The following is a 26,016-nucleotide window of genomic DNA, read 5'->3' as shown; positions in this document are numbered from 1 at the left end:
AGCTGTAAAGAATTTTAATTTAAAAACTTACTGTTCGTAAACTGGAAATGAAAGAACGTGTTCACACAAGGTTAATGGTGCCAACGCGTCATGTAAAGTATTTCATCGACTCTTGTAAAAAGTTCTGAGTGTGCAATAGGTTGCTGCTAAAATTGATTAATTTTTCTTTTATGCACTTTAGAATAAATATTAGCTTAGTAGAAACGTATTTTATACTAACTAGTAACCCACTGTGTTGCTCGCGATATTTCATGATATTGCTGATATTTTGCCAGTGTAAGAAAAGAATGTGTTTAATACCAACAATTTTTAATAAACAAATAGACACAATAAATTGTCAGGTGGATAAAATTTTTAATTCATAACAGAAATGTTTAAGAATATTTTCTAAAGTGGTTATTAGTAAGCCTTTGTAATTTTTAGTGTTGGTCAAGTATCTGATTTTATATCTTAATTCCCTTTTTAGTGTCTTTTTAATTTTATGAGGTAGCCTATCTGACACATCTTGCTCATGTGGTTAGGGTCATGGGTTTGATCCCAATACCTCGGCATGACTCAAATTTATTAGTACAGTTGGTATTGAAGTGGTTCGGAGCCCACTATTAACTTGGAGTTGCAATCTTTGCTTTTCATTTTTATTTATTTCGTTTGTCTAGTGTTCTGTTAAAAAAATATGGACATTAAAAGGGAAAAGGAAAATTAAATTTTATATTTATCTTTTAACTTAAAGTGGTGGTCAATACCTATTTTAATTCAAGTTTGTTTTAGAAGAAAAAAAAATTCAAAGAATTTATTGCTACGGGTGTCAATGTGATTATAACAGAAATTTCATCTTGAGCATTTATAAACGTGACCGGAGGTTAATTTAGCAGGAAAGAATTTTGTAATATTCCAAGATAAATTTGCCAAACTGTCGTCAAAATTCAAGTTCTTGGTTGGGTTTAAAATGTTCGAAAGAGTAAATTTTTCTGGGGAGGGCCTCCAGAAATTAAATAGCAGAGGGCCCTGCAATGTATAGGGCCACTACTGGCTGTAAGCTTCCGTTTGCCACCATGCAACGTTATAACCTGTCAGATCAAATCCAGCCAAAATCTTTCCCGCTTTTCCCTCCCTACCACGGACACAGCCAGGAGGAGGTCGGTGGGTCCAGTCCAGACCACTTCCTTGCAGGAACAACAAGCAAAGCAGACAGAATGAGAAAATTGCAACTTAGCTTCATAAGGTTACAGAGATATTGTAATCCTAAATCCTTGGTGGGCTACAATTAACGTGTTTCCTCCCACCATCTTACCCAAAATGCCTCGTACACCGAAGTGGCAGGAATTGTGTTTGCATGTGGTCTGTATCTAATGCCGGTTTGCCCACGTGGACCTAAGACTTGTTTTAACATCATCAAACAGTTGACTAAAAATAAAGTATTGAAGACAGTAATTAAATAAAACCCAAAATATAAAAAAAAATTCAATTTTCCATTTCTTAAAAAAAAATCCATTTCTTAAATTTCTATGTTTAAACTTTGGAAATATAGAAGTCTTCTATTCCATGAGATTTTAAAGTGATAGTCTTTTTTTAAAAATTAAATTATAAAGAACACTGACTCATTGAAAAATATGAAATAACTAGCTAAACCCGGCCACGCTTTGCTGTGGCACAGTTTAATATTAATTCATTGTTTAATTTAATATTTTACTGTGCATGGCTGTGGAATGTAATAGAAGAAATAAAAATGTGTTTAGCTTAAATATTTTTATTGTAAAGCTAATGGAAGGACTACATTCCTTGTTTTCCCATTTTTTGCATAAACATATAGATCAGATGGTTTACCGACTCTGGAGCACCCGACATATAACTGTCCATGAGAGAAGCATTCATTTTCTAAATTCAAACCGCACACTTGCAAAGATTGTCCTTGTGCTTTATTGATGGTCATAGCGAACGCAAGGCGTATTGGAAATTGAAGTCGTTTGAACTCGAACGCCATATCTGTCGGAATAAGTGGCATTCGTGGAAGTAATACGTCTTCACCTTTATGAAGTCCAATCAAAATTGTTGCTTCAATAAGATTATCCATTAATTTTTTAACTACTAATCGTGTACCATTACATAATTTAGGCTGACAGATATTTCGAAGCAATATAATTGGCACACCAATTTTCAAATTCAAAATATGTGGTGGTAATCCTGGAACATCGAGTGAATTGAGAAATTCCGTTGGAAAGTTCACTGCTTCATTTTGGTGCACTACTGAATCAATAGATTTGTATGTCATTGTTTCACCTTCGATTCTGTTTATAATACTATTGTTCATATCGTGTACGTCAACATTTTTAGCCGCTAGAATGGCTCTTTCGCTCAACCATGCATATTTGTGTAAATTATAGTCGTCAAGGCACAATGGTCGAGTAGCCTGATGTGCTTGAACTTCGACAAAATGGTACAGCATCGTCGAGCGTGGTCACAACTAAGTTGGGTGACCATGATATTTAGTTATAGAAACTTTTTTTTCCGACTTTTCCGGTGGATTTTCCCAAACTTTTATTTCATATAAACACTCTTCTGTTAAGATGCAATGTTCTGTAAAAATTTCAATCCAAACCATCGTATACTTTCCGAGTTTTGCGGCCAAATACATACGGAAGCTAAATTTTTATATATATAGATTGTTATACCTGACCCCTTCCTCCACAAAAATCCTTGTAATGGCCTTGTTCCTACTAGTATATGATTTTATGCATCATGAAGAATTTGGAAAGGAAACCTTTCCAGTTTGCGACACGTTTGTGCTCGGAATGGTTAGGTTTAGTTTAGGTTAGTTTAGGTTAAGTTAGGTTAGGTTAGATTAGGCTAGATTAGGCTAGGTTAGGTAAGGTTAGGTTAGAGGGGATAACTTACATGATTTTAAAGGAGAAAATAATATGTATTTTAAGAAATCGGAAAGGGTACCTTTCCAGTTTCTACCCACCTACACTACAGCCACCATAAGTCTGAAAGGTACCCTTTCCAAGGGGATACAATTCTGTTGTCCCAAGAATTTCTGTTTCACAAGTTGCCGCGGACGTTGAACTCCGATGTTTCGCGGCTGTGGTCCCCGCAGGCTGGTGACGTGTGTGTACCCGGCCGGCAGCGAGGACGTCGTCACCGCCCCGTACAACGTCGCCCTGGCGACCAGGGAGCTGCTACGTCACGCCACCTGTGTCTTCCCCGTGCACAACAAGGTAGGCCCTTGCGACGCGCTTGTAGTGGGTAACTCTCCAGTAATAAATTTAACAACGCCCAACTACAAAGAAAAACTTTATTTTTACTGCCTTTTTTCACAGCTTCTTCCATTTAACCGTTACCTCCCTCTCTCTCCCTCCGCGGTCAACATTTGCACTTACTTCAGCCAAACACACACTTCAAAGTAACATAAGTTTAACAAAAAAAAAAGATACAAGATTTTAAACCACAAATTCATATACTTTACCATTATTTAACAGCTTACAATAACTTCTGGCAACCTATAAAAAAAATAGTTCCGGCACAATATGGCGGCAGCCTACAGCGATTTTCTCTCAAATAAAGTGAAACGTCACTTGGCCAATCACAGCTAACTAGGTCACGCCACAGCACTTTCAAACACCTCTTGGCGCCAGCTGGGCGACCCTTCCTTACTCCTTCTTCCCAAAATGCAGCTTAATCTTGAATTTATAATTACCTCCGCCAGAAGTCACCAAAGGAAAAAAAAAGGACTTATAGAAAAAAACATCTAAGGAATGCAAAGACAAATATTGCAAAATCAAACATAACACAAGAAATAATATTTTTTTATATTCTCAAAACCCCCACTTTACAAGAATCAATGTTGAGGGTAGGTCAGGGCCTAACCTCCTTACATGCTCTTTCCCACGCGGTTCTCGCTCCTTGATTGGAGGCTGGGGATCGAGGCAGCCTGTAGGATGGCGGGTGTTGCAAGCGCTTCAGTCCCGATACAACACCACAAATACCGAGTTCAGCGACCTGCTGGCTAGACTTAGCGGCGCTGTGTTTTCTGTAGCCTTGGTCACTTGTTCGTTGGCCGCTGGACAGAAGTCGGTACCGAACGGGCTGATTCGACCGTAAAGTCGCTGTTGGTTTGGACTGTCTTATGGTGTGTTGTAACAACTTCAGTCCAGTTGAAGACGTCGCAGAAAACATACAGTTACAAGGATTCGAAAGTTGTACTCGTCGCAAAACGTACAAAATTTCAATAATGTGTTCAAGTGCAATATGTTAAAACGATTTAGAGTAATATATCACCGATGTATTGTGATATTTGCGATGTTTGTACGTAATATCTGCTCTTGCTTTTTGCAGTTTATTTTCCAAGTTGCATGTTGGGTGTTCTTAAAAGTATTGTGATGTACTGTGTTTTCTCGCATAATCGTTGCACATTTTATTCTAAAATAAAGTTTGAAAAGTAGGGGTGCGACGATTATGCGGAAAAAAAAAATTGTTAGGTAAAGTTATTCATAAAAACAAAACCCATTCATGGAAAGTACATTTATTTAAAAACTGGTGGAGTATACAAGAGCACGCCAAACAATCTATATTAATAATTCATTAAACAAAAACCTTTCTTCAACTTTAAATAAAAAAACCAAATCGCGAACACGAACGCAAACCACTTTAATCTGACATGAACTAATGTGTCGTAGTACACACTCGCCACGAAAGAATGTGGGCTATCAAATGTAGTTAACTCGGCACCTGACAGAGAGCGTGCCTTGCATCCAATCGGCGAGATATCGATATTCGACTACGTGCGCGCGCTCTATACGGGAAGCAATATAACCAAACATGAATGATGCGCTGGCTACATTTTTATAAGCGGTACGCCCGGATACGCAGACAATCAGATAAAGGAAATAATGTTTAAAAACGTCTTTAAAAGAAAATTTTCTCGTCAGACAACTTTGTATTTCCGTTAATGAAATAAATAAGTGGTAATGACGGAATTAAATTTTAGATTTCTACTTTAAAATACATTGTTTTATACGGAAAATATACCTACACCGCGGCACGCAGACGATCAGATAAAGGAAATAACTTTAAAAACGTCTTTAAAAGAAAATTTACACGTCAGACAACTACGTACTTTTCCGTTAATTAATTAAGTAAGTCGTAATGACAGAATGATATATTAGATTTCTACTTTAAAATACATTGTTTTATACGGAAAAGATACCTACACAAAGCGCTTGGCATCTACTAGCGGGACCAAAAACATTATGTGAGTTTACACGAGAAGTTTTTTTATCCCAATTTTGACGGCCTAAAATATGGGTGCGACGATTACGCGCGTGCGACAATAATGCGATAAAAGAGGGTATTTCAGAGACCAAAATTTCCAAAATGTTCTGCTGTAAGCAAGTTTTGCAGTGTCTGTATTTCAGAATCTATACATTTGCAGTGTCAATTTTTGTAGTGATGATACTTGCTATACCAATAATAATATTGCACCTGTAATGTTACAAGACCCTCCCTGCCCACCCTAGCTTTTACGAGTAATTGTTAAAGGAATATAAATTATGTTTTTGTCATTCAGAAGGGATCAACTGGTTATCTAGGTTCAAGGTCACAGTGACCTAATTTATATTCACTCACTCATTAGAAATATTCTTGTAATTAATTTCATATTCAAGTTTTTTTTTAAAACCCTCTTTACTATTTTTTTTCCCTGGTTTTCATTTAGCTGGCTAGGTTTTTATTAATGTATGTTTGATTTTCAGTATTTAATTTAATTAAATTTTTTTTTGTCTATGTTTTTACATTTGTTTGTGTTTTATAGTGTATTAGTGACGTTTCTAGAATGAAGGATAGTGGTTCCGATGAAAGAAAGATAGGGGCCTGACGGCGTGGTGCTGAAATGATAGGCAATACTTTATCGTATCCCATGTTAGTTAGAGTCTGAGACTTTCGCCAGAACCGTGGGAGAGTTCTCTGAGCGGGGAATCACCGAATCCTAATTGTTTTAGCCAGTAGGAAGGCAGCTTTTCCAGGGAAATCCCCAGTTTTTACTGTTCTGCATGTCCTTGTACTGTGCTTTGTTTCGTCGGTCATTGTTCAAGTACTGTGCCGACAGAACGTGTAGGGGCGGCGTGAATGAGGCGTGAATCAAGGCAAATAATCTCACGTCTGGGTGCCGAGGCTGTGTCGCTACTAAGTTTTTAACCAGTTTTATTTTGTCAGTTTCGAACAGTTGTATAGATAGAATTTATAGGCCCCAGACGTGTGCTGTAGGCTTGGGTGGTCCATGGACCCACCAAGATTTATTTCCCGTGTATCTTCGTACCTAGACGACGGAGTCGCCAGGGAAATTATTTCGTGAAGGCACAGAACTGTTAATAACAATCGGCGAAAGTGAATTTTCGCTAGGAGCAATATTGTAAAATAAATAGAAGTTTTATTGTTGTAAGAAAAAAATAAAGTTCAAAATTAATTAAAAATTCTTTTATTCCAATTTAAATCTTAACAGTTTTCAAATAATATCATGATCATCAACAGAGTTTTACACCAAGGTACCTGCAACTCCTGCGGACATTCTTTCAAGTGTGCGCACGTGCAAGGAACAGTTTTCATCTTAGCCGGGCATGCCTGTGAATTGTCAAACACTGTCTCTTTTTTTTTTTAAGTGTTTTATATAATAATGTAACACTGGTAGTTTGTGGGGGACGTAAAATAAAAGGATGGATTTGTTATTAAATCAATTAGCTTTAAGTAGACATGAGAATAACTCCGTAAATTTCCAGTTAAAAAAATGTGAAACGGGAGTTTAGGTTTTGTTTCTGCGCCAGGCCCTGGTGGAGATGTGCGAGCATTTGAAGACGAGCTCGGGATGCCCGGAGACGTCCAGGTTCGTCGCGGGCTGCAAGCCTTTCCAGGACATGAACAGCATCATCGTCAACATGCTGCTGCACCTCACCAGGTGACCTTCCCCGGCTAGATGACCCCCCCTCTGCAGAGCTCCGGAAGAAACCTCACGATTTAGAAAACTGCTCAAGACATCCGAGTGGTGTCTGTTCACGAAAAACATTTGATACTCTGGTGGTGGATTAGTAGTTCTCTGTTTACCTATTTTGTTAGTTTTTTTTTAGAAGAGTGAAAAATGGCTAAAGCACATTTTTTTCCCAGACTTAATATTCAAACTGAACATCTGGTACAGATTATGGAAAGCAATTCAAGGGACTTGCATTAAACCTTCATCGTCGTTTCTCCGCTACATAATGCTATGTTTACCGCTCAAATACCATACATAGTTGACCTATGAATATTGGGACAATATTTTATGGTTTTATTTTTAGGGCAGTATCATTTTTAAAATAGCAAATTTCGTTGTTATTGTTTATATTTTTATACCGTGTTTTCTCGCATAATCGTCGCACTTTTTATTCTAAAATAAAGTTTGAAAAGTAGGGGTGTGATGATTATGTGGGAATTTTTTTTTGTTAGATAAAGTTATTCATAAAAACAAAACAAATTCATGGAAAGTACGTTTATTTAAAACGTGGAGTATAAAATAGCATGCCAAACAATTTAAATTGATAAGTCATGCAACAAAAACCTTTCAACTTCAAATAGAAAAATAAAATCTGTGATCAAAATGCAAGCCGAATGAACGCGTAACTATCGCCGTATACACACCATGAAAGAGAGCGGGCCATCAGATGTAGTTAACTCGGCACCCGACAGAGATAGCGCGCTGCATGCACTCGGCGAGATATCAATATTGGGCTACGTGTGCGCGCTCTATACGGGAAGCAACATAACCAAACATTAATGATTGCAACGAGCGCTAGCTACATTTTTGTAAGCGGTACACCGCGGCGACACAGACAAAAAGATGAACGTTATAACGTCTAAAAACGTTTTTAAAAGAAAATTTACACATCAGACAACTACGTATTTCCGTAAATTAAATACAATAGAACCTCGCTACTACGAGAGCTGACAATGGCGGGAAAAATCCTCGTAACGAGTACTCATTATAACCGAATATAAAAAAATTAAAGTTAAGTTAGATTCTGGACCGTCCAAACAGTCTTAATTTCACTCGTATAGAGCGCGCATAAGTAGTCGAATATCGATATCTTGACAATTCATGCAATGTGCGCTCTCTGTCAAGTGCAGAGTTAACTACATTTGATAGCCCGCACTCTTTCGTTGTAAGTTTGTACTATGACCATAGTTACGTGTTAGTTCACGTCACAGATTCAAGTGGCTCGCGTTTGGGTCCCAAATTTTGTTTTTCTATTTTAATTTGAAGAAAGGTTTTTGTTACATGACTTGTTAATTTAAATTGTTTGGCGTGCTCTTGTATAATAAACTTTTTTTTTTAAATAAATGTACTTTCATTGAATCGGTTTTGTTTTTTATGAATAACTTTACCTAACAAAATTTTTTTTTTCTCGCATAAACGTTGCACCCCTACTTTTGAAACTTGATTTTAGTATAAAATGTGCGACGATTATGCGATAAAACACTACTTTCAAATACCTTAGCATACTTGCCAACTTGTATGATTCATCAGTAAAATATAAACAAAATCATGTTACTGTAAGATTGTACAGTCATGTATGTTATTTTACTGGTTTTCCAACAGTTTTATGTTATTAAAATAAATTTGGAAGATTTTGGTATTGTATCAGTGATGGGATGTCAAGGTCAAACAAAAGAAAATGCATCTCTGTCATCTGTTTCCCCATTGACTGCTACAAGCCAATCATCACGTAGTTTCATTGTTGAGCTCTGGCTTTTGGGAATCTGTATTTGTCTGAGTTTTTGAGTGAATTAGTATGCAAAATGGCAGTGTTGTTGTTTGGATAAAAAATTATTAAGTTATATAATTCATTGATTTATTTAGCTTGCATAAATCTTTATGCTTAGTGCTACATGAATAATTATTTAGAGATACGTGTGTTTAATTACATTTGTGGTGCCAGTATAAATATATTAATATTTAATATATGAGCGGGAAAACCAAGCAGTACTTTCAGGCATTCAGAGCCTTATATGTGCAAGAGTTTCCTTACATTATAGAGATGATACGTATGCTTTCTGTACAGTTTGTCTTTGTGATAAAAACATTGCATACATTAGAAAAAAATACTTTATAAATCATGGCAAAAATACAAACAAACAACAGTAATATGAAAAGGGGTGAAAGAAAAAAAAGAAAATTCAGAATTATTTGTGAAAACTTGAAAACATGAATAGTGCCCTCATTAGAAATGAGTGTTCACACATTTTATTGTCAAATGTAACAAGCCTTGAGATAAAATAGCTAGTACAAAAGTGTTGTAAATAAGTTTATATGTATTTATATATATTTATTTTATATTTTAGTACACACCTAGATATGAACAGGAGAATTGTGTGCAGCAGATGATGGGTACATTTTTGTGTTAAGTACTATTAGGTGTATGGACTATGAAATTTTCAAACCAGATTTTTCGGAAAATATTTTGACTTCGGTAGATAGTATAAAATGTACAATAATAATTAATTTGTCTGTTTTAATTGTAGAGTAACCAATTTGCAGTGTTTGATTTACGCTGAAATTAACCATTAAAGTTTTTCTACTGGAATGGGAATTTCAATAGTTGGCTAGTATAACTTAGGGTTGTTGGAAACAGTTGGTAAGCCTAGTTTCTGGAATTTTTTGGTTTCATGATGAACAAGGCTAAGAGCACAATTTCTGTCAGAGTCTTTATTTACTTGAACTCCTGTCAATCCTTGAAGGTCCAAACCATTAAAGCATTTTGTTCCAAATGGTTTTTTAATGCAGTCAAACACAATATGAAAGGGCATAGCAAAGTTCGGTTTGAAATAAAATAAGTGAAGATAGGCTGGATGTTGATTTCCTTTTTTCTTCTTCAGAAACTTGAAAAATATATTAATTATTTAAAATAAAAATTAGCCAGGGAATTTATATATATGTAAACTTAATTTCTTTAATTTTAAACCATTTTTTCCAACTTTTTGTTATTGTATTTACCCGCAGAAGGGTTGCCTTTGCATATGGGTTGCACCTTTAATTTTTGGACATAAAAATCTAACATTTTCACCATAAGGCATTACCCTCGAATATGAGTCTCTCCGTATGTCTGTCTCCACTAAAAGTGAAGTCTTTATGGTCTGTATTTCAACTTATTGCAAATTTACTCTGTGACTACTAAAATCATTTTAAGTGCTTGAAATTCTTATGGATATTTTTGTTTGCACATCTTCATTAAAGAAAAATTATTTAGCAATATCGTTTTGCTATCCATGTGGTAAGTTTTAAGGTTGTAATTAGTTTAAAACACAAAATTTCAAAGATTTTTCACCATGTAATTAAAAAAATATATATCGATGGCTTAGAATGAAAACCTTGTATCTCATTAAATGCAAATTTTACAGCAGAGACAAAAAACCGTTTATTTCGCCCCCCTACTGATATACGTGGTTTCTTTTTTTCCCGATAGAAAGCAGTAGGATGCACATTTTATTTCTTTCAGCCAAACATTTTGTGAGATACGAGGTTTTCCAGCCAAAAACATAAAAAACGTATTTTCGTCCAAAAATTGTGATACGAGGTTTTCATTCTAAGCCATCGATATATAATATGATAAAAGTGAAACGCGCCGCACGTTTGTGCCTGGACAATGTGCAGAGAGGGGAAGTGTTTGCTTGCAGTGGGTCACGCTTCCCCGGCTCGCTGAACGTGGACGTGAGCGAGCTGGCGACCAACATGGTGCCCTTCCCGGGGCTGCACTTCGTGGCCAGCAGCTTCAGCCCCGTCAACCTCGGGGGCGGGGGCAAGGCGGCCGCGACCAGGTGCGGGGGTTCCCGTTCTCTGCATCTGTGCACTAGCAGGATGGGCCGTTACTAGGGACACGATCGTGTGGTGTACTGCACCTGTGCACTAGCAGGATGGGTCGTTACTAGGGGACACGATCGTGTGGTGTACTGCATCTGTGCACTAGCAGGATGGGTCGTTACTAGGGACACGATCGTGTGGTGTACTGCACCTGTGCACTGGCAGGATGGGTCGTTACTAGGGGACACGATCGTGTGGTGTACTGCACCTGTGCACTAGCAGGATGGGTCGTTACTAGGGACACGATCGTGTGGTGTACTGCACCTGTGCACTGGCAGGATGGGTCGTTACTAGGGACACGATCGTGTGGTGTACTACACCTGTGCACTGGCAGGATGGGTCGTTACTAGGGGACACGATCGTGTGGTGTACTGCACCTGTGCACTGGCAGGATGGGTCGTTACTAGGGACACGATCGTGTGGTGTACTGCACCTGTGCACTGGCAGGATGGGTCGTTACTAGGGACACGATCGTGTGGTGTACTGCACCTGTGCACTGGCAGGATGGGTCGTTACTAGGGACACGATCGTGTGGTGTACTGCACCTGTGCACTGGCAGGATGGGTCGTTACTAGGGACACGATCGTGTGGTGTACTGCACCTGTGCACTGGCAGGATGGGTCGTTACTAGGGGACACGATCGTGTGGTGTACTGCACCTGTGCACTGGCAGGATGGGTCGTTACTAGGGACACGATCGTGTGGTGTACTGCACCTGTGCACTGGCAGGATGGGTCGTTACTAGGGACACGATCGTGTGGTGTACTGCACCTGTGCACTGGCAGGATGGGTCGTTACTAGGGGACACGATCGTGTGGTGTACTGCACCTGTGCACTGGCAGGATGGGTCGTTACTAGGGGACACGATCGTGTGGTGTACTGCACCTGTGCACTGGCAGGATGGGTCGTTACTAGGGGACACGATCGTGTGGTGTACTGCACCTGTGCACTGGCAGGATGGGTCGTTACTAGGGGACACGATCGTGTGGTGTACTGCACCTGTGCACTGGCAGGATGGGTCGTTACTAGGGGACACGATCGTGTGGTGTACTGCATCTGTGCACTGGCAGGATGGGTCGTTACTAGGGGACACGATCGTGTGTGGTATACTGCACCTGTGCACTGGCAGGATGGGTCGTTACTAGGGACACGATCGTGTGGTTAATTGCGATAAAACCGAAATAACACCGAAATGCAAGTTAATACACCATAAATTAACTATCATATTTAATCAAAACTCAACTCGGATTACAAAAGTGTTAACCTTTTTACATTTAAAATTCACTGAATGTAAATTATTTTAGCGTGGAGGTAGTACCAAAATGTATGTAGCCTTTTAAATATAGATTTAAAAAAAAAATTTTAATTTTTTTTAATATTGAAACTTATTAGTAACTAATTTTTACGTAACGGCATTGATACATTTTTTAACGCACATATACTTGCTGATTTATTATTGATAGTTCCCAGTAGTTAGAAATGCTTATTACAAAGTATTATATTGTATAAGTGTATCATGTATCAGTCAGAATGACAATGTTTTGGTGAAGTAAGTATCGTTGAACAACTAGGTGTTATGTTGTTTGTATATGATGCTATCATTATGAATTCACAGAGTTCATAAAAAAATAGTTAATAACATTAACACCGAAATCTCCTGTTTTAAGAAAAAAATAGACCTGAAAATAAAACCATTAAATCTTTTCTCTATTTTTTACTAGTGAGGGTCAAATCTGAATTTTTTTCAAATTCAAAACTTTAATTCAAATAATAAAAGAATACTTTTATTCAGTTCCTTGAGTCTCAATCTAGGCCTTAATAAGAGTAAAAAAAAAATTAACTATATTTTTGAAACATTCGACGATTTAAATATTCGTTTCATGTACAAATTTCCCTAATCAATAAATTTTTTAATTTCTATTTACATTTTAAAAGTAGAATGTATTTGGGAACTGTAATAGAATAGGTAGAAAGAAAACCATAAATGGACTTTCTATACATAAGAAATATCCGTGTTGAATTTTTTAATTACTTAAAATTTAGTTCAGTATTTTACTTTGAATATTTTTATTGGATTATATCAAATCTTAAGCATACTGAAGATTTTATTGGCTCATCCCTAATTATTTTTGAAACAAAAGAGTACACTTACAATTTTGGAAATATGTAAAGATATAATTTATTTCCCAATCTTCATAACTACAAAATTGCTATCTTCTTCTTCTTTTATATATACATACTAGCTGCAGTACCCGGCGTTGCCCGGGCTAAACACATGGAGCTTTACTGTCTGCGAGTTAAAGCAAACTGGATAGCGCTACTGTATATGACAGGTTGTTGGACATAGAGAAATGTCACACAATTACTGTTTGCATGTTTATGACCTATGATTTTTTGTTTACCCATGGCGATTGGTTATTTATTATTTATTATTAATTATAAATTATTAAGACCATTAATCGAAATAAAAACCATCCTATCTCTCAAGTTGGAAAAAATTACACATAAATGCCAATTTTCATCGAAATCGGTTGACTTGGTGAAGAGTTCACTGGAAACAAACATCAGGACACTGGATTTACATATATTAAGAAGAAGAAGAATATATATATAAATAAAATTATGGTTGAAGTGGGGCACTCCCAAGTCACATTGAACAAGCAAACACAATGTATCCGTCAGGACAGTCTGTGTCCTTGGCGTGACCGGAAGAGTTGTTGGGCAGTTGACGGAGCGGGTTGACCGACAAGGGTGTGGTTGGTTGCAGCGGGCGTGACCCGTGCGTCGCGGCCGGAAGTTGTCAGGCAGTTAACGGAGCGGGCGTGGTTGGTTGCAGCGGGCCAGACCTGTGCGTCGCGGCCGTGTCCCGGCGCAACCAGCTGACGGGCACGGACCCCTGGGGCGGCGTGCTCCTGGCGGCCGCGCTGGCGGGCCGCGGCTCCGTCTCCCTGGCGGACCTGCGCGGCTACGTCGACAGGTGTGCGTGCTGGCGTTGTCCCAGGCGGATTGTAAACCGATACGCTAAAGTACTTGATGCTTGAATAGTTGTACTCGTTCGCAGTACCTGATACAGGCGTGTATCAGTTACAAAGTAGCAGGTTGATACTCTGCGACCCACCTCTAGTGCGTGCACCGGTGGCACTGGCTCGCGGAGGTAATGTGCTGTTGTGTCTTGTTGCCGGGTGCAGCGAAGAGCAAGAGCCAAGCCGGTTCAGTGATTATCAAACGTCAGTGTAATATTAACTGTACCGTGTTTTCTCGCATAACCGTCGCACATTTTATTCTAAAATCACGTTTGAAAAGTAGGGGTGCGACGATTATGCGTAAAAAAAATTTTTTTTGATAGGTAAAGTTATTCATGAGAACAAAACCCATTCATGGTAAGTTTATTTAAAAAGTGAAGTTCAAAAGAGCACGCCTAAGAATTTAAATTAATAATTCATGCAACAAAAAAACCTTTCTTCAACTTTAAATAGGAAAAAAAAAAATCTGTGACGCGAACACAAGCCACTTGAATGTGTGACGTGAACTAACGCGTAACTGTCGTAGTACACGCTTGCCACGAAAGAGTGTGGGCCGTCAGATGTAGTTAACTCGGCACCTGACATAGAGCGCGCGTTGCATGCAATCGGCGAGATATCGATATTCGACTACGTGCGCGCGCTCTATACGGACAGCAACATAACCAAACACGAATTATGCCAACTAGCGCTGGTTACATGTTTGTAAACAGTTTACTGCGGCGACGCCGACAATCAGATAAAGGAAATAACTTTTTTAAGACGTCTTTATAAGAAAATTTACACGTCAGACAACTTCGTATTTACGTTAATTAAATAAGTAAGTGGTAATGTCCGAATAAATATTAGATTTCTACTTTAAAATACATAGTTTTATATGGAAAAGATATCTATAATAAGCGCTCGGCATCTAATAGTGGGACCAAAAACATAATGCAAAGTTTACGCGATAAGTTTTTTTACCCCAATTTTGATAGCCTAAAATATGGGTAAGAAGATTATGCGAGTGCGACGATTATGCGATAAAAGAGGGTTATACCAAAGGAAAATTTATACACAGTGAAATGATATTTAAAACCCATAGTTCTTATTACACTGCTCTACAGAATTTTTTTTTTTATAGAAATGTAACCCGCTACAGTACTGTCAAGTTAAACGGATCTCCCGTATTTTATTTTTTAATGTTGCAATTGTCCAGTCTGGGAAATACGGATCTATTATGAAAACAGACACACTTAATGACAAGGTCAGATCGTACTGTTGCTGCAAATTATGGCACAGTAATTTTGGCAAAATCATGTTTGATTAAATCCAGTTAAATTTACATATTGGGTGTGCTGTAAACTCAAAGTTACCCTTTTACCCTCGAAATAGATTTAATAATTCAATCCTGCAGTGCTTGCATTATCAAATGAGAATGGAACAATAGATTTTTGGTGAATTCCTTGGCACAAATATGCATAAATTCTAATATTTTAGTTTTTTTTTTAATATACCTATTAATTTTTTTTTTTTTTGGACCAGTGTAACTGTTAAACTGTTTTTGGAATGAATTTGTTAATTGCTGTATAAGTTTGTGAATTTTTTTGTAGAGTTTATCATTTGAAGGGACAGGATTATTATGGTGAGTTGCGATAAAGCTGAAAAACATGTCACTCCACCATATAACATGAAATGCAAGTTATTACACCATAATAAAGCACCGAAATTCAACAAAAATCATAAATTTGATCAAAATATTTAATGAAAATTCATCTTCAATTACAAAAAGTGCAGAATTTTCAACATATTAAATTCAACGCATTTAGCTTGCGTTGGGCACGCAGAGCATGCTGAGAGATACTCAACCAGAACTTTCAAGGTAAAATGTCGGCCCATAATAGTGTGTATGGCCCGGGCTAGACGTTTGTTTTGAGCCCTAACTTTCTTTGAAGAACACGGTGCTAAAAGTTACACCGCTTACATTTTTGAACTATGGCACTGATTAGTGTGTGCGCTACCTATTTTTACATTACGCAAGCATGTGTATTGCCTGATGTGCGTTAGCTATGTGACGCATTTACCGTCAGTCAAAGATGGTAATTTGACTTATAGTTTTCATTTGGGCATTAAATGGTTGCAAGCCCTTTGTCAGCGAATACTTTTTGATTATGAACTTTGTCTTGAAGATTAAATAGGTAGCACAACCGCCGACATATTTTTAACGTACTTTTTGTGACGTTATGAGTGAGCTCCAGTTGATCAAAACTGTGGTGAGCAGCAAAGCCAGTACCAAGAGCTGTTATGACTACCTGTTATTAACAATCTTTTTGCTCAATTTTTTTTTCTTTAAAGAAATCCGTCCCCAGCGGGACATTGTTTATTTTTTATAAAGACTTTAAAATATTTGCATTTAAATTTCATAGGCTTTTGTTTGTAATAAGGGTTGTAATTATAATTTTTGTAATAATTTCATACGTACGTATTTTCGACATATCATTTTATACATTTTTAAGTAATTTAAATAACTAGTTATTGTATATGGTAGCAGGCTACCTGCTGTAAAATATTGGTGCTGAGATAAATAACAGGCCTGTAGTGCGTTGGCAAAGGGAATATTTAGGGATACATTCTTCAAAGTATTTTTATATAGTATTTATATTTTTATTATTTAATAATCTGGTTATTATAAATGTAACTAACTGCCGAAAAAGTAAAACCATTTTTGCAGATGTTAATTTTTGTATTGCTGTTGATTTTTATATCGGTATAATGAATATACCAAGACTAGCGCTTTTTTTTTGCTTGTTTGCTGAACCACCAAAGCAAAACCTTAATTTTTCACTCTGATTTTTTGAACATACTTTCTTTTCCTCTACGCCTCATTAGTGGGCAAATTATGCGAATAATGGTAGTTTGGTAATTTTGGCAATTTTTTTTGGTTTTTACCATTTTTAGTAATACTTGTCCAGAGTGCTTTGGGGATGTGGCTCACTTTTTTTTTTGTGGGAATGTGAACTACAGTCACATTTACTCAATAGATTTTTACTAAAATTTAACTAGGTAATTGCAGTTAGAAAGCCATGTAAGTGTTCGTAGTTATGTTCAAAAAAATAATGTTTAGTAAAATCAAGCTTGTAAATTTGCCACCCAACAGCGCATGCAAGAAAGCTCAAAATAAAATCTACAGGAAAATTCTCCCAATATTAATGACCGGAAAATGTAATGATAATCTCTGCGTGAGTGACGGAACTTTAATGAATTAAAAACGAAACAAATTAAACAATAAAAGTGATCACAGTGCTGGACCTCGTGCCTCCCAGACTGTGCAAGCGGCGGAGGTTCGTGCCGTGGGGTCCTGTGGTGAAGGTGGGGCTCTGCAGGGTGCCCGCCGCGGGCCAAACTGCGTCCCTCCTGGCCCTCGCCAACTCCTCCAGCACGGCGGCGCTCTTCAGCGACGCTGCGAGCCAGTTCGCCAAGCTCTACCGCAGGAAGGTACGTCACCTCCCTCCTGGCCCTCGCCAACTCCTCCAGCACGGCGGTGCTCTTCAGCGACGCTGCGAGCCAGTTCGCCAAGCTCTACCTCAGGAAGGTACGTCACCTCCCTCCTGGTCCTCGCCAACTCCTCCAGCATGGCGGTGCTCTTCAGCGACGCTGCGAGCCAGTTCGCCAAGCTCTACCGCAGGAAGGTACGTCACCTCGATCCTGGCCCTCTCCAACTCCTCCAGCACGGTGGTGCTCTTCAGCGACGCTGCGAGCCAGTTCGCCAAGCTCTACCGCAGGAAGGTACGTCACCTCCCTCCTGACCCTCGCCAACTCCTCCAGCACGGCGGTGCTCTTCAGCGACGCTGCGAGCCAGTTCGCCAAGCTCTACCGCAGGAAGGTACGTCACCTCCCTCCTGGCCCTCACCAACTCCTCCAGCACGGCGGCGCTCTTCAGCGACGCTGCGAGCCAGTTCGCCAAGCTCTACCGCAGGAAGGTACGTCACCTCCCTCCTGGCCCTCGCCAACTCCTCCAGCACGGCGGTGCTCTTCAGCGACGCTGCGAGCCAGTTCGCCAAGCTCTACCTCAGGAAGGTACGTCACCTCCCTCCTGGTCCTCGCCAACTCCTCCAGCATGGCGGTGCTCTTCAGCGACGCTGCGAGCCAGTTCGCCAAGCTCTACCGCAGGAAGGTACGTCACCTCCCTCCTGACCCTCGCCAACTCCTCCAGCACGGCGGTGCTCATCAGGGACGCTGCGAGCCAGTTCGCCAAGCTCTACCGCAGGAAGGTACGTCACCTCCCTCCTGGCCCTGGCCAACTCCTCCAGCATGGCGGTGCTCTTCAGCGACGCTGCGAGCCAGTTCGCCAAGCTCTACCGCAGGAAGGTACGTCACCTCCCTCCTGGCCCTCGCCAACTCCTCCAGCATGGCGGTGCTCTTCAGCGACGCTGCGAGCCAGTTCGCCAAGCTCTACCGCAGGAAGGTACGTCACCTCCCTCCTGGCCCTCGCCAACTCCTCCAGCATGGCGGTGCTCTTCAGCGACGCTGCGAGCCAGTTCGCCAAGCTCTACCGCAGGAAGGTACGTCACCTCGATCCTGGCCCTCGCCAACTCCTCCAGCACGGCGGCGCTCTTCAGCGACGCTGCGAGCCAGTTCGCCAAGCTCTACCGCAGGAAGGTACGTCACCTCCCTCCTGGCCCTCGCCAACTCCTCCAGCACGGCGGTGCTCTTCAGCGACGCGGCGAGCCAGTTCGCCAAGCTCTACCGCAGGAAGGTACGTCACCTCCCTCCTGGCCCTCGCCAACTCCTCCAGCATGGCGGTGCTCTTCAGCGACGCTGCGAGCCAGTTCGCCAAGCTCTACCGCAGGAAGGTACGTCACCTCGATCCTGGCCCTCTCCAACTCCTCCAGCACGGCGGTGCTCTTCAGCGATGCTGCGAGCCAGTTCGCCAAGCTCTACCGCAGGAAGGTACGTCATCTCCCTCCTGACGCCACCCTGCTTTCTGCACGGGCGACGCTCTTTACAGCAGCATTGTACCCTCTTGTGCAATCAGAAACTAACGAGTTTTTAGGAACGCCCTCACTACTATCAAGTGGTATAAAATCATTCGTAATTTCACAAAATACAAGAGGATAACAATGTTAAATAGATAATACACATAATAATATGTTGCTTGGTTCATTTCTTACAGATAAGACCCTATTATTCCAGAATTACAGTAAAGCATCACATTAACGAACTTTAGGATAACAGACACTTCACTATAACGAACATCTCCTACGGTCCCGCCAAAACGCAATGCAATCATATGTATATTATGTATTTTCAACTATATGTTTTTTCCAGCAATATTTTGCGAGAGGTTTACAAACTATTCACGTTAAGGAACACCGTATATACGCTGGAAAATCATCATAAGTACTTCCGTCTCAAAATTTCGTTATGAAATGATAACGAAACGTAAGAAGCAAAACAATACGGCACACAATAACAGCGCAGCGCTCCTACTTCTAGCATCCGCCGCCAAAGGCCATTTTCCATTGCAGATGTTTTGTATACACCATTACGTCATACCCGTGTTGTGTGTTTTTATTTCGCGCCCGCAATACGTAACGTGTTACGTAAATTGTAAAAAGTATTGTGTGAGTTTTAAAGTTTGTGATTTTTCTGTTGACGTTTTCATATTGTTTTGACAAAATGTTGCCGAGAAAGCGGAAATCAATTGATATGAAAACGAAACTAGCTATAATTAAAGCAGTAGGCGACGGGAAGAAGAAAACCGACAGAATTTGGAATCGCGAAATCTACTTTGTCCACGATTTTAAATCAGCAGTCTGAAATTATGAAACATGATTTTTTTATCCCATAGCCGAAAACGTATTTCAGTGGCACCATATGAAGTCCCGGAGAAGCGATTGTTTGTTGATGCAGTCAAGAGCATCACGCATACTAGTAGCTGGGAATGTCTTGCAGGAGAAGGCACTCGAAGAAGCCCTAAAATTGGGATTTGACAACTTTCAAGCTTCAGGTGGGTGGCTACACAGATTTAAGGCAAGGTACAACTTGAGTACCCTGAAAGTGTTTGGTGAAGCTGCTGCTGTTGATGTCACTGTGCAGCCGAACTGGATTCTCTGATTTCCGGTTATAAGAAAGATATTTTTTAATGCTGATGAGGCGGGAATATTTTTTAATCTCCTTCCTGATAGAACTTTGGAGGTTAGGGGTCAAACATGCCATGGAGGCAAAAGAAGCAAAGAACGTTTCACAGTGCTTTTTTGTGTAAACAGCGATGGTTCTGAAAAAAATGGAACCAATAGTTGTTGGTAAATTTGCCAAACCACGTTGTTTCAAAAATATAAAACACTTGCCATGCAAGAAAAAGGAACAACAAGAACTCTTGGATGACCTCATCATTGTTTCAAGAGTGGCTCAACCGTTTTGACTCAAGGATGGGTGTGCAAAACCAGAAGGTATTGTTGTTTATTGACCATTGTGCTGCCCATAATGCTAATTTTGCTGCTCTAAGGAACATCACAGTGGTTTTCCTTCCACCAAATTGCACCAGTACATTACAACCACTTGATCAGGGCATCATAGCACAGGTGAAACGAGATTATAAAAGACAACTGGTGCAGTTTCTTCTGCGACAGATGGATTGTGGTAAAGAAGCAAGTGCTTTAAAGTGGAACATTTTGCAAGCTATCCACAGACTTTGTTCGGCATGGAGCCGAATCAAGCCTAGCACTGTTGTGAATTGTTTTTTGCCAAGGCCGGGTTCCCTGCAAGTTCAAGTGGAGATGACTGTATTGATTGATGCAGATAAATGTGAAGCTGAATGGGTGGAAGTGCAAAAATAATTTGATAGCTGCCAGTCATCATTCAACGATTTTTCTACCATTGATAATCAGCTGACAACATGTCCTCCTGTTTCAGATGAGACAACTTCAGATTGTGACGAGGAGACCGCCCAGGCAAACGAAGACGAGGAGGATGATACAGAAGAGGTTGAGCTCAAGCGGCCTCGGGAAGAGGAAATATTTGCTGCTGCACTAGATGTGTTGGAGAGGCTGTTCTTAACATCCGCAAATTTATCTCACCACATGGGAGTTCTCCAAAGTATTGAGAAGGATGTAACTCGGGAACTGGGGGCAATGAAAAAGCAGTCATCAATTAAAGACTTTTTTTTCAAAATCAAAGTGAATTGTGTGTTTGTTGTTGAAATCAGTTTAGTTTACTTCATATAATTACATAGTCTTACTTTTATATTTTAGAACAGTGTTTTTTTAATGTGTTCCCATGAACTTGAGTCTGCACCATCTGTTTTTAAAGAGAAAATCAGTTAAACTAGAATTGATAAATATTACATATTTTTATTCTTAATGTGTTTACAGTATTTACAAGTTTTCATGATTTTTTTATTGTGATGAATTGAGAAATAAGTAATTTTTATACAGTTGCTAACATACTTTTTATGTTGTTAATAGGCATAACCAAAAATAATGCAATTTTTTATGATTTCAGTATAAAGAACTTCACTACAATAAACCACTGGCAATCTTGGGCCCTTGAAGTTTGTTGTAGTGAAGTTTTACTGTATATCTGGAACAGTATCACCTCAGCATGGTGTCTATCTGATATTTATAGCCCTATCATTTAACTTTATCACTAATTACCTACATTTTTACTCTATAACAGTAAAACACTCTTTAGTTTAAAGACGAGATACTGTGAAAAAACAATTTTAAATGATTTCTCATATACAAGATCTGACCACGTAGACCTAAATTTTCCAATTGTAGCGAGCATGCACTAAGCATTGTTTGTGCCAAGTCGAAAACAAAATAACATTATAAATATCAGCATTTATCCATTACTTGCATGAAGGAGTCTCTAAGAATTATATTAGTGAAATCTAAGGACTCTTAAAGGTCCTTATTCAATTAAAATTTTTTTAGTACTTTCTAGTGAAAAAGTTATGAGTGGGGCAAACGGGTTTGTAAGGATAGTCCAATTAATTTTTATAGTTTTTATTAATTACTAATAACTACAATTTAAATTTAATCAAGAACACACTCAATACAATGTCTGTCTGTAAAATTAGTCTCGCGCTGATCACTCGCACATTAGCCTGCACACTGGGAGCTCGGCTCAACAGTTACTCGCCCGTCTGCCGGTCTCTGTCTGCTCACTGTAGTCGTCGATGACTACCCCCGACTCGCTACGATAAGGGGTCGAGACTCTATCTCGCGGGTCACCCTTGCTGGCATCGCTACCAGAGAGACTCTTCCTCGGTAGCCAGGCCTTCAGCCGGTGTCACGTGCTGAAAGGTAGAGACACTCTACTCCTGGAGGGGGGGCGTGGAAGTATCCGGACACCGCGTTTGATGCCGCAAGCGTCCCTGACCCAATGGCGTAACGCCTCGCCCATCCCCCAAGATTGCTCCAGATCTCTTGGCATCCAGGCCGTCTTTCATCTCATCCCACCAGACTGGCGAGCTCAATGACTGACGCGGTGTGTGCAGAGGAGGGGGAAGGCCGTGATTGACTGGCCGCTAATAGGCCAGGCGACACACGCCTCTCGCTGGTGGGAAGGGGCTTGTGGGCTCCCATACTCCACCTGCAGCCAGCTCGACAATTTAAGGCGGCGTAGGAACCCTGTGCAGTGGAAACGTCAGTTATGTCATTTATTGTTGATTTTTTCCGCTTTTCTTTATAGTGGAACTAGCTGAAGTACCTGGCATTATTATTGTCTTCACAGAGTGGAGCGGCTTTTGTTGGTAGGATGAGGGTAGTTTCTATTCATATTTTCAGAGAGCAATTTTTTTTTATTTTGTTTCAAGATCAGTTATAAAAAAAATTCATCAAACTCAGAGTAAAACGTTGCCTGTAACTTGCAGAGTTTTGTTTCTGAATATTTGTTCCTTAACAAAAAACAACTTGTTTTGGTGTTCTGTGGAAGCCTAGTTTTGATCATGCTGTATATTAGTGAATGTTGTGTGTAAATTAGATCCTTCAGTAAATGCAGAGGGATTTATTCCTGCCATTTTGGATTTATTGATATAATGTTGAGACTTTTGACTTATTTATATTTTTGGCATAACAGTGAAAAAAATTAATTTCTCAAAATGTAAACTGATATAAACTGACTGCAGCACGTAACCATATTCACATATTAACTTGTGTGCGTAAAATAATTGTATGCAAATTTGAAAAACTTGTCATCTTACATGACAATAGTGGTGGCCCTAATATTTTGGAAAGGGACCTTAATGGAAGAGGTTCTCCCCCAGAAAATTTGACAAATAAAACTTAAACTTTTTAAAGCCAAACTGGAACTTAAATTTAGACTAAAGTTCTGTTAATTTAGCTTAAAAAGTTTTAATATTACAGGTGTATCGGTAATAAAAGGGCCGACGCAGTGCCCCGGACGTTTGCAGGTTGAGTTATGTAATATTACTGACGTGGCTGTTGCACGAAGTTTGCGAGGTTTGTGTGGACTTGATGCTTTTTTTGCGGCAGAGAATGAAGAGATTTTTAAAATTAATTAAGTCACTCGAGTCTTTTTTTGAACACTTGTATCCTCCGTACTTACAAATACCTGCCAGCAGCGATTTGTGTTCTGCAACTGTCATGTTTTACTTTATGCTTCATAAGGTCTCAGATTTTAAAAGCATGGCGGTTAAAAAACTTACGTTCTCTCTTTTGTTTATAAGACAGCTGGTCGGGAAGCCTACAACTCACGTAGTTTCGGTTCCCTACCACGTTTGTGCAACTTCGGATTTCTCTCAAAAATTGAAATTTAAAAAATCTAAGGGTTAGGTTAGTCACAACATGCTTGTTTTCATTGGAAACTTCTGATTTAACGGCTGAAGTGGCGTTAATACCAAAACGCAAAACTTAGGAAATCTTCGGAAATTCTTGCAGGGAACCGAAACTACGTGAGTTGTAGGTTTCCCCAACTGGTCAGCAAGTTCCAGTCACAGTGGCGAGAAAAATATATCTTGCACTCTCCATCCTCCCTTCCCATTCTTCTAGGCCGTCAAATCTTACATTGTTATAAACATAAACAATTATTCATGTGCAACATCATAGATTTTAGTATATAGCATTTGGTGGGAGTAATTTCAAGAATGTGATGGATATGTGTAGGAAGTAGCGAGTGATGGTGCTGCTATCTATGATGTAAATGTTATAGTATTAACAGTTTTAGTGAATTTTAACAATATAGGCAGTATTGTAATAACAATTTTTTGTTGGAATTCAGGTCCAAAGCTAGGGTTTTAATATTTCTTTCAAGTTTCAATAGTTTAAAATTTCAGTCTGCTAATTGAATGGTTCAACAGTCAACATAGCCGTTTTCACTATTCTGACAATGAATTTTAGTGGCAGGTGTGAATTACGTGAGATTTGCATCCAAAAATGTAGCTGAAAACCCAGTTTGCATGTATTTATCACACTCTGCATTATTTTAAAGAATTCAATGTTAAATTTCATGTCCAAGTTCCGAACGTCCTATGTGTAGATGAATTTGCTTGTTGTTGAGGTGAGATGTTACACATCACTGGCAAGTACTAAAAGACGCTTACATGTTTTTTTTTAATTCTTCTGAAGCTTCTCTACACTAACGTAATAGCCTTCCAACACACCACCAAAAATTTTATATCGCACGTGTATGAGCAAGGTTGTGTTGTTTCCATGCCCTGGAACGAAGTGGTTCTTATGTCTTGTACAAGGGCATGCATTTATTTGACAATTTTTTCATAACCAAAAGTTGATCTCGTCCTTGTGGCCGGTTTTCTTTTATGCAGGGGATTGCTGTAATAGTTACACTTGGTCCCAAAAATATTTACTCAGGCAAGTGTCTCAAGCTGGGTTTGTCTAACCGGCTGATAAGATAGTAATATCTTTGAATATATATACTGTATAGAAGTCGCCAGCCCAGGTTAAAATTTCTAATACGGTTTTGAGGTAGTTGGTTAATTCACCGCCGCAATCGCCACCATCTCTAGGGCATCGACCTTGAGCTGCAGTGAATGATTGGTGGGGGGTGCGGGGAATGACAGCGGGCGACTGTGCTGCGCTCTAATGTGTAAATAACAACAAGACGATACAGGGCGTTACGACAGCGCACTGCAGCGGTGAAGTTCCCAAGCTGCTCATCCTACGCTTCTGAAAAACGTAGAGTAAATCCTATCCACTCGCGACTTCTATACAGTATATACATTCAAAGGTAATATACAGAATTCCAAGATAGCGAGGGAATATTTCCTTCGGTAGAGAGTTGACTGTGCTGATTGACGTGTCGTTTGGCAGGCTCACGCGCACCACTACCTGAAAGTGGAGGGGTTCGACGAAGAAGACTTCAAGGACAGCGAGCACTCGCTTCTGGAGTCTGCATCGCGATACCGCGAGATGGAGAACGTCCAGAAAGTGACGAAGCCTCGCCTCCGGGTGCTGGCGTAGCGTCGCCTCGGGCCTCGGTGCGGAGCAAGGCAACGCCGACGTCAACTTGACGAGTGAAGATTTCTGCGCGTAGCACTCTCGAGAGTGCATCGTAATGAACCGCACGTGCTTTCTTGGAAAAGTACGTGCAGTAAGTTCGCATTCTGAAATCTTTCCACAAAACATTTAAGACTGAAAAGGAGAACCAGATATCTTTTTGTAAAAAGGGTACCATAATAGTTCCTACTTGTCATTAAAGAGAGAGACTGAAATCTAATTTTGCATCTCAGTATATGTTTTTATCCGTACTTTTCATCATAATGAATCAAAAACTAGAATTGAAGGAAAGAAAGAAATAAATGTAATTCTCACAAATCCCTATCTCCCCCGTCCCCTTCACCACCCCTAGATATTAAAGTTTTTGTTTATTAAGTTTATATGTATTTAGTAAACTACCAGAACTAAGCTGCATACACGAAGATATTTTATCTGAACGATTGTATTTTATTTTGAAAATAAAATTTGTGATAAGTTTTTATTAAGTGCTGTACTGTATTCATTTTCATGTTTAAATTGCAGTGAAATAAATACCAAGAAATTAGCAGTTAATTACTGATACTTTAAGGTGCTATAAATTAGAAATGCTGTCCCTTTCAAGCGTATCAACACAACAGTCTTGGAGACAGCTCCGTGCTATAAATATGGCACAACAGATGTGA

The 26,016-nt window shown here is 39.6% G+C and overlaps 1 protein-coding gene across 1 annotated transcript in view; it reads left to right on the top strand.

The window, feature by feature from the left end:
- Positions 1–25,823, top strand: part of LOC134540577 (tubulin epsilon chain-like) — a 41,609-nt gene extending 15,786 nt beyond the window's left edge. The window contains exons 5-10 of the mRNA XM_063383397.1: positions 3,095–3,215; positions 6,813–6,943; positions 10,693–10,833; positions 13,712–13,852; positions 17,198–17,369; positions 25,169–25,823. Coding sequence (XP_063239467.1) covers positions 3,095–3,215; positions 6,813–6,943; positions 10,693–10,833; positions 13,712–13,852; positions 17,198–17,369; positions 25,169–25,318 — 856 coding nt within the window. The 3' untranslated portion in view covers positions 25,319–25,823. The remainder of the gene's footprint in view (positions 1–3,094; positions 3,216–6,812; positions 6,944–10,692; positions 10,834–13,711; positions 13,853–17,197; positions 17,370–25,168) is intronic.
- The last annotated feature ends 193 nt before the right edge of the window (positions 25,824–26,016 follow it).

This window comes from Bacillus rossius, chromosome 17, assembly GCF_032445375.1.
Source record: "Bacillus rossius redtenbacheri isolate Brsri chromosome 17, Brsri_v3, whole genome shotgun sequence".
Lineage (NCBI taxonomy): Eukaryota > Metazoa > Arthropoda > Insecta > Phasmatodea > Bacillidae > Bacillus > Bacillus rossius.
This window is presented reverse-complemented; position numbering and strand designations above follow the sequence as displayed.